Here is a 15,222-nt window from a genome sequence, read left to right as displayed (position 1 = left end):
GGAAACATACCAGCGGAGATTTGAACCGGCAACCTCTGGCTTGGGAGTCAAGTCATTTCCCCACTAAAACTCCCATAATCCCTGGCTATTGGCTACCGTGCTGGGGATCACGGGAGCTGTAGTAAAAAAACAGCTGGGGGGCCCAAGTTGAGCAGGGCTATGAAGTAAAATTTAAAGGAAGGCACTGTTTCATTACTCATAAACAGAAACTGCTTGTTTTATGAGAGAATGGATTGTTTGAAGTAGAATGTGTGACTGAAAAGGCCAAAAGTGTGAAGGAATACACACACAAAGGATGTCTGAATTTCTGGCACAGAAGGTTAGGCCATAGAGATGCCAAAATGATATGTCAGGCTGAAAAGCTGGTTTTGGTAAAGGGTCTAAAATAGCCCACTGCAGCACTGAATCAAAGTGTGCATGCTGTATAAGAGCAAAGGCAACACAGCCTGCTTTTCCTCCATGCAAAGAAAGAGAAATAGCATCCTTTGGATCTGATTCATAGTGATGTTTGTGGAACTATGCAAGTTAATACATCAGGAAGGAATAAATATGTTTTTTCTTTCATTGATGATTATTTTAGATACACATATACATATCTGTTAAGTGAAAAGAGACAAATACTAGAAAAACTAAAAGAAAATGTGGCAAGAATGAGCAACAAGTTTGGGAGAAAGCCACAGATCCTTCACACTGACAATGTTGGAGATTACACTGGGAATGATGTCATAAGATTCCTAAAGGAGGAGGGCATTGAACACCAAAAGACTGTCCCTGATACTCCAGAGCAAAAAGGAGTGGCAGAAATATAGAATCATTCTTTTATGGAAATGATGAGATGCATGCTTGTAGATGCTGGTTTGGCTACTAAATTTTGGGGAGAGGCAGTGATGACTGCTAATTACCTGCAAAACAGATTGCCAACAAAGGCACAGGAACAATGTCACATGAGTCATGGCATGGCAACAAGCCCACTTTGAGTCATATAAGAGTGTTTGGATCTAAAGTATACACCTATATACCAAAAGGACCAAACTCAACTGTAGATCTGATGAAGAAATAGTTGTTGGCTATTCTATAGGATGTAAAAGATATAGGATTTTAGATCTTGCCACAGAAACAATTAAAATATGCAATGTAGCATACTTCAGTGAAAATGAAAAACCAACCACTAGTGAACTGCAAAAATTAGAGCCCAATTTTCAGATGGAGAAAGAATTAAGGCAATATGACCAAAAGGAAGGATCTACTGTAAGTTTTACACCTGGCAGCGATTCAGCAGAAGAGGATGCTGATGACAAACAAAAGGTGTGGTGGTCAACATAAAATAAAGGAGTTCCGCCTAAGAAATTTTCTTACATTGCAAAGGGAGAAAGTTTCAAGAATCAAGCACGTGGAAATAAATTGATAACTTACGTGCAAATGAAGCACAAAACTGGAAGAGCTGCGATAGAAGAAATGGAATCACTGGACAAAAATAACACATGGACACTCACAGAGCTGCCGGAGGGAAGAAAGACTGTGGGTGAAAGTGGATTTTTAAAATTAAGCAAAATGCAGAAAGAGATGTACAGCGTTACAAAGCAAGACTGGTAGCAAGGGGATTCTTGCAAATAATTTGGGAAGATTATGACAAGACATTTGCTCCAGTTGTAAAACACATCTCAGTAAGGATACTCCTAAGCACTGCAGCAGCAATGAAAATGCAAGTGGATCATAGAGATGTGAAAACTGCATCTCTTTGATGGAGACATCAAAGAAGATATTAATATGGAGCAGCCTCCAGGATTTGTGCAGCCTGGTAAAGAAAAACTTGTAGGTAAGCTGCAGAATAGTGTTTATGGACCTAAGCAGGCTGCAAGAGCCTGGAATGTCAAATTAAACCAGTTGCTAGTTAATGAGGAATTTACCCAAGGAAAGGCTGATCCTTGCCTGTACTCGAGGCTCAAAGAAAACAGATGGACTATACTTCCGTTGCTAATCTGATAATTTGTTATGAAAACAGAGAGGACAGCCTTGAAATAATAAAGCATCTGAATAGTGAGATAGAAGAAAAATAACTTGGGCCTGTTTCACACTATCTTGGGATACACAATAGAGTAGAAGAGGATGGAAGCTATTTGCTTAACCAAAAACAAAAAATAAATTATTTCCTACTCTATTTGGGACTTATAGAGGCCAAAGAAATGAGTACACCTATGGAAACAGGTTACTTAAAACAGGAGGAGGAGAATGAAAGTCTGCCAGAAAACACAGGTACATTGGAAGCTGCCATATACTGAGTCAGAACATAGGTCCATCTAGCTCAGTATTGTCTACACAGACTGGCAGTACCTTCTCCAAGGTTGCAGGCAGGCATCTCTCTCAGCCCTATCTTGGAGATGCCAGGGAGAGAACTTGGAACCAGAGCAGCTCCATCCCCTAAGTGGGATATCTTACAGTGCTCACACATCAGGTCTCCCATTCATATGCAACCAAGGCAGACCCTGCTTAGCTAAGGGGACAAGTCATGCTTGCTACAAGATCAGCTCTACTCTCCAACGGTGAGTACAGGACAGCGAATGGAAAACTTTTATATGTAGCTATGATAACAAGACTGGATATAGCTGCATCTGTGGGAAACCCAAGAAAGTAAGTAAATACACCCAGCAAAGATGAATGGACTGCGGTAAAGAGACTAGGCAGGTACCTTAAAGGGACAATCCATCTAAAATTAAAGTTGCCTGCTAGTAGTGGACCCAAATTAGTAGGTTATATGGATGCAGACTGGGCTGAGGATCAAACAGACCAGAAGTCAACCAGTGGTTATATATTCTTTTATGGTGGTGGAGCAGTCAGTTGGCATAGCTCCAATCAATCAATAGTTGCTCTCTCATGTACTGAGGCAGAATATGTATCTGCCACTCAAGCATTTCAAGAGGTGGCTTGACTGCACAAGCTAATGTCAGGTTTCAACATAGACAAACCACAACCCACTGTGATGTTTGAGGATAATCAAAGCTGCATCCAGATCTCAGAAATGGAGAAAACTAAATTTAAAACAAAACACATTGAAACAAAATATAATTATGTACGGGATGCACAAGAAAAGGGACTTGTAAAATTGATGTATTGTTCAAGTGAACAAATGGTAGCAGATGTGCTGACTAAGCCATTGCCCAGGGAGCATTTCAAAACCTTGAGAGAGAAGTCGGGACTTACAGACAGCAGCACAAGCTGATGAGAAGGAGTGTTGGAGCTAGAACCCTAGCAGCATCAGCTTTCAGCTGCAATGTCACATAGTGACCACTGCGGGTGGTGGTGGTTAGGGTCATGGATAAAAGTGCTGGACTCTTCCCCTCTTTGTTCTCTCAGTCTTAGTCTCCATTTTGTCTCTCCAGAGATGGTTGTTTGTTTTGGTCTCTCTTTGGCTATGAGCTACAGCTGAAATTAAGCTGCAGGCTTTTCCACATTTGTTTGTAACTTTTTCTTTAAATAAATCCTTGTAGTTCTTCAACACTAAAGAACTGTTTCATGACTTCTTGCTTTGCTGCTTTGTCACCAAACTGGTTTTGCTTTGCTATTTCAGGACTGAACTGCCATTCTTCCCCTACAAAAACAATTTAAAAACACAAGCAAGTTAAAAAGCTTGAGTGAGGAAAAAAGTTTTTAAGGAATTTTAAAATGTCAGAGGTTCTTATTTCAGCAGGGAGCACATTCCAGAGGTTGGGGTAGCAACAGAGAAGACCAGTCCCTGTGAGCCACCATGCGAGCTGGTGGCAACTGCAGATGAAACTCTCTGGATGATCTCAATGGGTTGTGGGGCTCATGGCGAAGAAAACGTTCTCTTAAATACCCTAGGTCTAAGCTGTTTCGGGCTTTATAGGGTCACCTTTTATTTTGCCCAGAAACATATTGGTAGCCACTGCAGTTCTTTTAATATAGGAGTAATATGGTCTCTTCAGGATAACCCAGTGATCAACCTGGCTGCTGCATTCCTTACCAACTGCAGTTCCCCAACTATCTACAAAGACAGCCCCTCACAGAATGCATTGCAGTAGTCAAGTCTGGAAGTTACCAGCATATGTACCACTGTTTTGAGGTCATTTATCTCAAGAAATGGAAGCACCCCCAGACTGCATACCTGTTCCTTCTGGGGAAGTGTGACCCCATCCAGAACTAGCAGATCAAAATTGTCTTCTTAGTTCCAACCATGCACAATAAATAGCTCCGTCTTATCTGGATTCAGTCTCCATTTGTTATCCCTCATCAAGCCCATCACTGCCTCCAGGCAGGTATTTAGGGAGGTTATTCCTTCACCTGGTGATGGTGACATGGGGAAATAGATTTGGGTGTCAACAGCATACTGATAACACCCTGCACCAAATCTCCTGATGATCCAAGTGGTTTCATGTAGATGTTAAAAAGCATTGGAAACAGTATGGAGCCCTGAGGGACAGTATGGAGCCATATAAAAGTTCAGTTTTTTAAGAGCAATGGTCTCCACGGGACATCATCTAGAATGAGCTTGAAAGGTAGGAGTGGAACCACTGCACAGCAGTGCTTGCCACCCTCAACCCCCTCAGATGTCCAGAAGGATACTAGGTTTGATAGTATCGAAAGCTGCCGAGAGATCCAAAAGGCCAACGGAATCACACTCCCTCTGTCAATTCCTAATTGGAGATCATCCATCAAGTAATGCAGTTTCCACCCCATAGCCTGCCTGAAAGCCTGTTTGAAATAGGTCTAGATAATCAGTTTCCTCTGAGACTGTCTGGAGCTGTGAGGCCACCACTCTCTCAATTTCCTTGTCCAGCCATAGAAAGTTGGAGACTGGCCTCTGAGGCTGTCTCTGATTCAATGCAGTCTTCTTCAGAAGAGGTCTAATAATTGCCTCCTTAAGACAGGGACACATTCTGCCCTCCCTCAGAGAAGCATTTATAATATCTACCAGGCCTTCTACTACAAGCCCACTGCCAGATGGTACAAGCAATGTTGGACAAGGATCAAGAGAAGAGGTGGTAGGCCGCATCTGCAAGCAGCTGCTCCACATCCTCAGGAGTCACAAACTGAAACTGACCCAGCCTAACCACATAAGAGGAATTGCTGGACACCTCTGCACCAGACATTGCAATAATTGTGGAATCTGAGTCTAAGCTGGCCCGAATATGAGATATTTTATCCACAAATAATTCTTTAAAAACTTCACAGCAGGTAACCGATGGTTCCAAATTCTGATTCAAGGGAGGAGGGATATGTAATAGCCCTCTCAAAACCATTAAGAACTCCACTGGATGTGAGCTTTCGGATACAATGCAGGCAAAAAGAATTACTTCTTTGCTGCACGTATTGCCTGAGCATAGATCTTCAAATATGCATTATGTAGTGATCTGTTGGATTCAAGTAGAGCCTTTTTCCACTTGTGCTCTAGTAATCTACTTTGCTACATCAGCTCCCATAGTTCTTTTGTATATCAAGGGGCCAGTTTTGAAGGGTCAGAGAGGACTCTGAGGAGCGATCATGACTACAGTCTACTGGTGAGTTTGCTGTTCCAATTCTCCACCAGGGCATGAAAAGGATCACTGGCAGAGCCAACACAAAATCCTTCCGAGGCTTCTTGGAATCCTATTGGATCCAATAATCTTCTTGAGAGGACCATCCTAATAGGTCCCTCACCTCTGCAGAGGTGGAGCATGATTGTGAGTCCAACCTTAACCAGATGGTGGTTGTGACAATGGGGAAACCACATGAAACCCCACCCATGGAACACCACCCTGATCAGAATGAAAGATCAAATCAAACATGTGACCAGCAATGTGTGTTGGTCCCGAGACCACTTGGGATAGGCCCATTGTTGTCCTGGCCACTATGAACACCTGAGCAGCCCCAAACAAATTGGTCCTCAAGTGAACGTTGAAGTCCTCCATCACCACAAGCCTGGGAGACTCCAATGCCAAGCCAGAGACCAAGTACGTCAGCTCAGTTAGGGACTCCATTGGGGCAGTAGTACACCAACAGAAGACCCAGTCTATTCCTGGTCCCCAAATATCTGAAACACATTCAAATATGTCAGACACTTGGGTAGAGATCCTGGTAAGGGAGATGTTATTCTTGTAGACCACAGCCACTCTACCTCCCCACCCACACCCCCTCACCTGCTCCTCTAGAAAGTACCCTGGAGGGATAAACTGGGACCAGATTGAGCCACCAGCCTCCCCCAACCAGGTCTCTGTGATACATACCAGGTCAACCCTTTCATCCATAATCAGACCATGGATGATTTCTGATTCTTTCTGGACCAACCTGACATTATGAAGGAGCAAGACTGTGGGTACTTGGCACTGCTTCCCAAGGTCAAGGAGCTGGCAGGACAGCCAGAAGGGGAAACAGCTATTAAATTTCTTATTTCCCTTCCCCTGTAATGGCCTGCTGACCTGCCAACGTTTCTATTTCTATTCCCCACCACCACAATTAATGGATACACCCCATCTCTCCAGCCTAAACACATTATAAACCAATCGCACCCAAGACTCAAACAGAAGCTTTCTAAATGGGAGCTTCAGCTTCATAACAAAAAATACCCACCCACCACCACACGACCAGAACACTCATACATGTAAATTCCTAGGCCAGGGGGACTGGCCCTCACTCTCGCTATCCCTCAGAGTGTCTCCCCCAAAGGGGCAACCCACTTTGGTGTCCCCCCCCCCCACCACCACCACAGACAGAGTTCCTATATAGGCCCAAAGTTGTTTAGGCTGGGCAGGTGGTACTCAGGAACTGCTGACTCACGCTGGGCCCCAGTCCTGCACAAACACTCCACAGAGCAGCAGCAGCAGCCACAGTCCCACAGATCACCCCCAAGACAGTTAGCAAGCAGCAGCGGTGGCAATGCAGGCCTTATACAGGACGTGCATACTTCAATGACGACGAAGACGAATATTTATATAAAACAAAATTCTCAAAGTGTTTTACATAGAAAAATAAATAATATACAAATAAGATGGTCCCCTGTCCCCAAAGGGCTCACAATCTACAAACAAACATAAGGTAGACACCAGCAACAGCCACTGGAGGGATGCTGTACTGGGGTTGGATAGGACCAGTTGCTCTCCCCTTGCTAAATATAAGAGAATCACCACTTTAAAAGGTGTCTCTTTGCTCACTTAGCAGGGGTACACAGTCCTTTCATCTTCAAAGTGTTTAATCAGCTCTAATTAGCCCAAATCTATAGTAGTAATTAATCTGACAAGTCATTTGCAATGTATATGACTGTTATAACAACAACGTTCATGACATAAAAGGCATGATCCAGAGCCAGTTCTCACTGGAACTGGTGAAAATCTGGATAAGGACCATCATGTAAGGGGGAATGCAACTAAAATGCGTCTCTCATCAGCGAGAGCTTCTTTCCCCGGAGGTTGGTGTGTGCGTGCATCTCTTTCTCTTTCTCCCTAAACATAAACTGGGCAGAAGCAGTGCTGGATTTAGGCAAAAGCTAAGCAAAGAGAGTATTTTCAAACCTGATTGACAGATGCAGGGACCTTATTTTGCTTGCTGAAACATTCCAATTCTGCTGGCTTAAGTGGTGTTATACTGAAAGACCTTTACAATATTAAATGCAATCATTAGGAAAACGCACTACTGTGTGAGTATTAATTCAAATCGGCAAAGTATAAATACAGCTGCAAGATGATGTGCCTTTGTCAAAAACAGTCGTAGTCTTCTAATGCAAAGGTTTTGAAAGAAGAGTTCTATAAATGCAAACCTTCTTGTTCCATAGTTCATGCAAATAACTAACCTTTAGTCTGCGATCCTGGTCTCCACTGCAAAGAGAATTTACAGACACCTTAAATGATTTCCAGGCTGGGTTTAAGTTGTTCATCACCACCTGGGAATAAAGAAAGACTATTAAAAATGCACATATCAAACAAAACATCAAAAACAAAATTCTATATTACGATAATTGGTATCAAATGAAGGATTGTGATTACAGTGATTTTAAAAAACAGCAACAACAGAGGCAGGAGTGGCAACCGGCTCGTGAGGGCAGCGCTGGGGGGCAGCAAGAGCCACCTTTGAGGAGGTAATAAGCAGGTGCTTACCATTGTGTAATCAGCGCCTGCAAGCTGCGGCACTCCACCAGCAATCCTCCCCCTCCCCACCGGCACTGCCCTCACTGGCTGCTCTTGAACAGAGGAGAATATACCTTTAATAAGTGCGGAATATATTAATATACTTTTTGTGGCCATATAACAGAGAAAGCTAATTGGTTTAACATAATACTAAGCATGCTTCTTTTTCTGCTATGGCTTTGACATTTGAGCATTTATTCAGCAAATCGGCTTCTTTCCAAGGCTCTCTGGAGTTATTGGGAGTCATTCAACTGATTCCCTTTGCCTTATAATCAGATCAGCCAAAATACAGAGAGCACAGGACAAGTAAACAGAGGTCTGCATCCATTCAAGGTACAGGATGGAAAAGCCTGGAATGACAATGTGAGCACAGACAACACATCTGTTTGATGGGAACAAGCTTTGCTCTCCATGCATGTCCTATGCAGGTCCCACTGGCTCACAGAATCTGTGGCTCCATTACACATCACTCTGGTACAGCCAGGAAAACAAACAAATGGATCATAGAACAAATCAATCTGGAATTTTCACTCAAGACACAAATGACCAGGTTCAAATTATCATACTTTGGACACATTATGCGAAAACCCAGCTCCCTTGAGAAGGCCATAATGCTGGGGAAAGTTGAAGGAAAGAGAAGAAGAGGATGACCAGCAGCAAGGTGGATGGACTCAATTACGACAGCAATGAATGCACCACTGAGAGACCTTAAAGGCCAAGTTGAAGAGAGAGCATCCTGGAGAGAATCTGTCTATGTGGTCGCTAGAGAGTCGACACCGACTTGATGGCACTTAATCAATCAATCAGTGTTTGGAAGGATGGCTGAATCCATGTCAGAGGGGAGGATCACAAGTTCCCATATGAGCTTCACTGCATCCCCAGGGAACGGACACACAAATTTCCAGCACTATCAGCCCCATCACATGATCTTACTCATCCAAACATTAGTGAATCGCATGGAATAGAGCCATAATGAAGGTGGGACTGGCAACCCAGATATTCAGGGAACCAGGCACTATGTAAAGGTAGAAATAAGTTGAAGGAAGGCATGGTGCCTGTGCTAAATTTATGTTTTGGGCGGGGGAGCAGTTTGTAAGCCAGGAATAATTCCCCTTTGGGCCACCTTGATGAAACCAATATTTCTTACATAGTGAGGTATGTGAGGCATGAAGAATGTTATCCCATGAGGAGGAAATAGGGATAAAAAGGTATGTCCCTAAAGCTGGCATTTCTGGCTCTGGGAGTCTAAATGAATCTTGAGGCATACAGGCTATCAGTAACCCTCTATCTGTTTTGGACCTGAACAGCCACTTCTTAATATGAATCCGTTACTATGATATCAGTGCTGTGAGGGAATGGTTTGGCCGCTATAAGTGTCCTTCACCACATGCTAAAAATAAGGATTTCAGAGCACTGCTGACAGCATCACATCTCACTGGTGTGGGGGCAATGCTAGCAGCACAAAGTATCACAAAAAGCTACATTACGACCTTGTCAACTGATAGGCAGAAGGAGAAGGTGGATTCAAAATAAATGAAGGAAAGGCCTCATCACTTTGAATCTACACATTCAAAAGCTTCGCGGGAGTTCTAGAATCGTTTCCCTCAAAGACTCATATGAGCAGAAGAGTGGAAAGAGTTAGGTCACTTATCAATTACGATGCCACAAGTACTTTTTTTTTTTTTTTTGCTTATTAACATTGTATTGGGGGGGAAAGCCCTTTGTATAAGAGCAATGCATATCTTCATCTTGTTTTCAGGTAACATATTCCGTTTTTCAAACTCACCTACCCACCCACCTCCGTATCACATCTCTACTTTTCAATAAGTGCCTGCAACACTTGCCTAATGATATTCCACACAGTGCTTGTGCCATTTTGCAAACCATATAGTATTTATTTTATTTACTTCTTCCGAGGCTGGGCAATAGCAGGAGCATAGCTAGGGGAGAGGGGATCCATGTTCAATCCTCTCCCTGGTATCCCCTCAGAGTGAGGGAGATAATGAAGAAAATAGGGAGGGGTGGAGCTGGGGGGTGGGTGGGTTCTTTGAACCCATCCGCTCAGTTATAGCTGCACTCCTGGGCAGTGGCTTGTTATACCATTCAAATATCCAATTGTGTATGTGCACAGCAGCTGCTTACTCCTCCCCACAACACCCCCTATAAATGCATGCACCTTCCCTCCCCTCAACTTCGTCCTTTTTTAAAACAACAACAAAGAATTCTTTGAGAAGTATGTGCTCCTTTTTTAAATTCAGGAACACTGGAATGCATTCTCCTGATTTTCTAAAAAGAAAAACCCAGAAGAGAGGTAGAGCTTTCTCATTTTCTACAGCAGGGTTGTGGATGTTGGCTCTCCACTGCAGATGTTGGCCTACAACTCCCATCATCCCTGACTGTTGTTCACTCGGGATTTTGGGAATTGTAGTCCAAAAACATCAGGAGGGCTGAAGGTGTGCAGCTCTGCTCTACAGCAGAGGATTTCAGTGCTCAGCAAGGCTACCCCTCTTCCATTACACGGGGTTAACACTAGATAGCTAGAAGAGTTCTAGGTGAGTAAAATGCTGAAAGTAAAGTGCTTATCTTTTCACCATTTGGAATGGCTCTTCCTTCAGCAGCCTAAACCAGAAGCCTACTGAGGTAGGTGGCTACAGAAAAGCAGAGCAGGGGTAAAGGTGGGAAGTGCCCCCACCCTCCCTTCAGTAATGGTGAGTTGTTTTGCAGCATATCAAATGTCATGAGACTCAAACGTATTCTTCCTTGCCAGCCATGCCTAGCTGAGGTTAAAACTGGCTAATTGCTCACCTCAGTCCTGTGAACAAGTTGCTGGGTTGCATCATCATTCATCCGGAAAATTTCCAGGAACGGATCCGATTTGCTGAAGAAATCCTGAAATGAAAACATATTGAGCTTTATTCTCAGGGCTCATTAGATGTTTCTCTCTTTGCTTCCCTTCTGATCAAAAATAGGTTTGTTCCACTTTACTTCTGAGTATCCCTCAGAAGTAAACTTCTGAGCATATTAGTTTCATAGCATAACCATTTAAGGATATGCATGATTCTGTGGCTTGGTTATTCAGTCATGTAGTTGTGAGCGGTATCCATTGATAGGTCCTTTTATTTTTTCAGCTGCTAAATCCCCTCACATCTAACTGGAGTCCTGCTTCTGAATACTGCCAGCTTCCTTTCTTCCCTTCTTCCAGTTCTAATAAGCAGGTTTAGAATTGTATCACTGAACCCCCAGTCACGCAGACAGAGGTGCACCTAGGTAATTTTGGAGCCTGGACCTAAAGGCCTTTGGAGGCACCCTCCCCATCCCCCACCCCAATGCAAATTAAGCATCCTCCTCCTCCTACATACACACACACCATGACACATGCAGTATTTTTAACACGTGGGTTCTTGAGCACACAAACAGCAACTCACAAGAATGTAAGAATATAAAACAAATATGCAAGTATGCATTAGCAGAAATATTTCAACATGCAACTTAACATATTCCTATCTTATATATTTCTTTCCCCACTCCCCCTCTGTCTCTAAAGCAGACGTCACGCTCGTAACAGTCACACTCGGCAGTCCGGACTAAAGAGGATTTGGGGGGCCCCAGTGGGTATGGAAGCACTGGACTTCAGCCCCTAAGTCTGGGGGTAAGAGCACCTCTGCATGCAGATGCCTGATCTGTGCAATTTTTCTGCATCCAAAAAAGTATTTATTGCTCATTGGAATTTGGCAATTCTTTATTTTATTACATTTGCATCCTTCCCTTCCTCCAGCTCAGGGTGGCATCTGTGCCATGGGATGCCCACATGGAGACTCCACATTACATGCAATATTATCGTGGTGGTGGAGGCAAGAATGGGGCACATCTGTCTCTCACCATAGGAAGACTCCAATTGGACCAGTGAGTGCATGAATTTGCTCTTAGCTGTCATGCTGACCCGGGCTATCTCTTGTAGTGATGTTCATATTTGGAGGCCCATTTTCAACAGCTGAGAACTGTCTAATTTGAGATCTGGTGTTTTATTTCAAGTTGTATTTTTATATTAGACCATGACTCTGCCAGATTTTAGACATGGAGGCTTCTTTGCCCATAAGCAAAGTAATTATTAATATACTGCCACCATAGGAGCCAGGGCTGTCCTTAGGGCGGGGTAACCGGTGTGACCACCCTCAGCCCGCCTGGGTACAGGCCCCGCTCTGGGCACACTGCAGCCTGCCTGGCTATCTCCCAGTTCCAATAATGTATATTTCCCCGCCCAGCCCAGCCCGAGAGCTGACTGTGTGTGTGTGTGTGTGTGTGTGTGTATGTAGCAGGCTCCCTCCAGGCAAGCTGCTACAGCTCCTTCCCTCGCCACCTCTCAGCTGTTTGGTGGATGGGCAGGGCTTCCAGAGAGGCCTCTGGTGCAAGCCTCACTGAAGCCTGAAGGTCCCCAGTGCCGGCTGGCTGGCAGGTTGCCTGCGGCAGGCAGGCAGGAGGCAGAGTGACCAGCACTGGCTCTATGCGGACCCTCTGCCCTATCCTGCCCAGCCAGCCCAGCCTTTGCCTGCCTTCAGTCTGACTCCTCAGGCTTAGTAATGGAGGTATAATGTGATTTCCTTTTTGTGGCTATCCCCCCCGCTTTGAATATTTAAGGAACAACTTGCCGTAGGGCTTTGATATTGGGCACACATGTAGGGCACACTGGGAAGACTCTGAATATTTAATTTGAAACAGATTGGGGAATTTGTTGATTATGTATATTTAAAAACCATCAAAAAAAGTCCTGTCAGTGGCTTGTTCCATGGCAGAAAATTACAAAAATGTCTGGAACGGACCCCCCCCCATACACCATCATTCCACCCCCATATGGAAGAATCTAAAACACCCCCCTTTCTGCCCCAGCCTTTAGATTACTGAGAATGACTTGGCATAGGGCTTTGGTATTGAGCAGAGATGTAAGGCAGCGTGGGAGGAATATGTATATTTACATTGAAGCGGATTAGATGAATTGTTGGTTTTTTAAAAAAGCTTCTGACATCATTAGCTTCTGATATCATTATTGCCTAGAAACAATCTAGAATAATTTTTGCTTAAGAAAATGTTTTTCCTGCTAGTTCCGATTCAGCAGATCTCAATTCATAGCTAATTATGTTTTCAAAATGTAAACTGGCCTTAATGGCATGTTTTGTTTCATTACACCACAGTTGGAGAAGACCTCTTTAGAAATAAAGGGTTTCATGACATTATATTTTAATGATATTTTCACAACTCTGTGTGACATTATATTTTATTTTCATAACTCTGTGTCAATAAAAAAAAACCCAGTGGATATAAAATTTGCTTGCAATGAATAAATAAATACATGAAAATACTTTTCATGACCTAAAAGACATAATTATGAAACCAGAACAATATGTATAGAAGTGAATGTTCAAGACTTTTATTTTGAAAAGTCATTTTTAATATTTATTGCATTTGTTACAGCAGGGGCTCCCAACCTTTGTAACAAATGTACCCCTTCTGTCACAACTAGGGATGTGCACAAAACCACCTGGCCTGATTAGGTTCGAGTTTGAACCAAACTCGTTTGGTTTTGGCCCCCTTCAAACCCCCACCCCAGTCCAATCCAGTCCGGTGGGGGGGGGGTTGACGAGCCTTAAAAATATATTTTTAAACTTACCCCCTCTGGGGGACTTCTCCAAGGTGGCGGGGGAGCGGTTCCCCCTCCCCCCACCGGCCTTCCTTCCTTTAAAATCCGCCCAGTTCAGGTGTCTTCAGCCCTTTCTGGGTCTATTCCCTGGCGCAGTGGCCATTTTGGAGGCTGCTGCACCTGCTCAGTGGGACCCTTCATGGCCTGAGTTATGACCTGGTCATGCAGGGTCCCATTGTGCAGGCATGGTGGTCTCCAAAATGGCTGCTAAGCCAGGGAATCGGCCTGGAAAGGGCCAAAGACACTCAAACTGGGCCAATTTTAAAGGAAGGAAGGCTCCGCCAACTCTCCACCACCACCTTGGAGAATCCCTTTGGAAAGGGTAATTTTTTTTTTAAAAAAATGAAGGCTCGTCGAACCCCCAAGCTGGGTGGGGGGTAGCTGGGGGGGTTGGTTTGGGGTCGAGCTGAATCTGGGGGAGGTGGGGTTTGGCTTGACCCCAAACCTTCGAATCAAACCAGTTCGATGAGCCTGTCTGCACACCCGTAGTCACAACCTTTCCGCTTACGTACCCCATAGAGATTGTGTGTGCATGCACACACACAAATTTCAATGTTACAGTAAACTTGTTCAATTACTTTCAGTAAGAATACTTATGAGTAACTTAATCTGGATGTAAATGACTGGAGTAACCCATCTCATAACAGTAACACTGAAAGTTGTGTGTGAGTGTGTGTATATACCTAGATACATAAAAACACAAATTTAACTAATGGTTAGGGAGACTAGTTACTACAGCCATTGGCTTGCATCCACATTAAGTCATATGCAGTCTTACTGAAATTAATGAGACAAGTTCTGTTAATTTCTATGGGAGTACTTAGCACCAAATTTCTGAAGCCTGTCAGTCAGGCTGAGGAGAAGAGTATGCTGAGCTTCAGCATGTAGCCAGGCAATTAGGAGCAGAGGTGGGTCTTCACCCTTCGTCCTCCCCTTCTCCAGTGGACACATAGCTGAGGACATGTTGGTTTCAACCTGGTGATCCTCAGATGGGGGGCAAATACTGTGGCTGCAGTGTGGGGAGGCAGGAGGGCTCTGAGTATCCCCTGGGAGCCCCTTCAAGTATCCCAATAGTACCCCCTATTGGGAACCCCTGTGTTACAGCATAACTGGAGTCAATGACCAGTAGGTATTCCACAATTTTACAGATGAATATAATTTGGTATTGTGCATGGAAGAGCTACATATACTACTTTTAACAAGTAATCTCTACTGCTATATATCTTTGACTTTATAGATAAAGATTACCTCAATATCAATTATCTATCGAGGAAACATGTTGCCTGATCTAATGGCCATGTGAACCCATGCATATCTGCATGGAAATACACTCAGTCTCTCATGAGTTGACACATATCCAAGGAATGATGCGCCCTCTCTCTCTCTCTCTCTCTCTCTCTCTCTCTCTCTCTCACACAC

At 43.8% G+C, this 15,222-nt stretch overlaps 1 protein-coding gene across 3 annotated transcripts in view; it reads right to left on the bottom strand.

The window, feature by feature from the left end:
• CPNE4 (copine 4) overlaps nucleotides 1-15,222 on the bottom strand; it is a 317,325-nt gene that overhangs the window by 107,447 nt on the left and 194,656 nt on the right. For all 3 annotated transcript variants that reach the window (XM_053263929.1, XM_053263931.1, XM_053263930.1), the window contains 2 exons: nucleotides 10,917-11,000; nucleotides 7,778-7,867 (listed from right to left, as the gene is read on the bottom strand). In XM_053263929.1, the coding sequence (XP_053119904.1) occupies nucleotides 7,778-7,867; nucleotides 10,917-11,000 (174 nt within the window). The remainder of the gene's footprint in view (nucleotides 1-7,777; nucleotides 7,868-10,916; nucleotides 11,001-15,222) is intronic.

This window comes from Hemicordylus capensis, chromosome 6, assembly GCF_027244095.1.
Source record: "Hemicordylus capensis ecotype Gifberg chromosome 6, rHemCap1.1.pri, whole genome shotgun sequence".
In the NCBI taxonomy this organism is placed as follows: Eukaryota; Metazoa; Chordata; class Lepidosauria; order Squamata; family Cordylidae; genus Hemicordylus; species Hemicordylus capensis.
The sequence above is the reverse complement of the archived record's forward strand: the minus strand, read 5'-3'. Positions and strand labels throughout refer to the sequence as shown.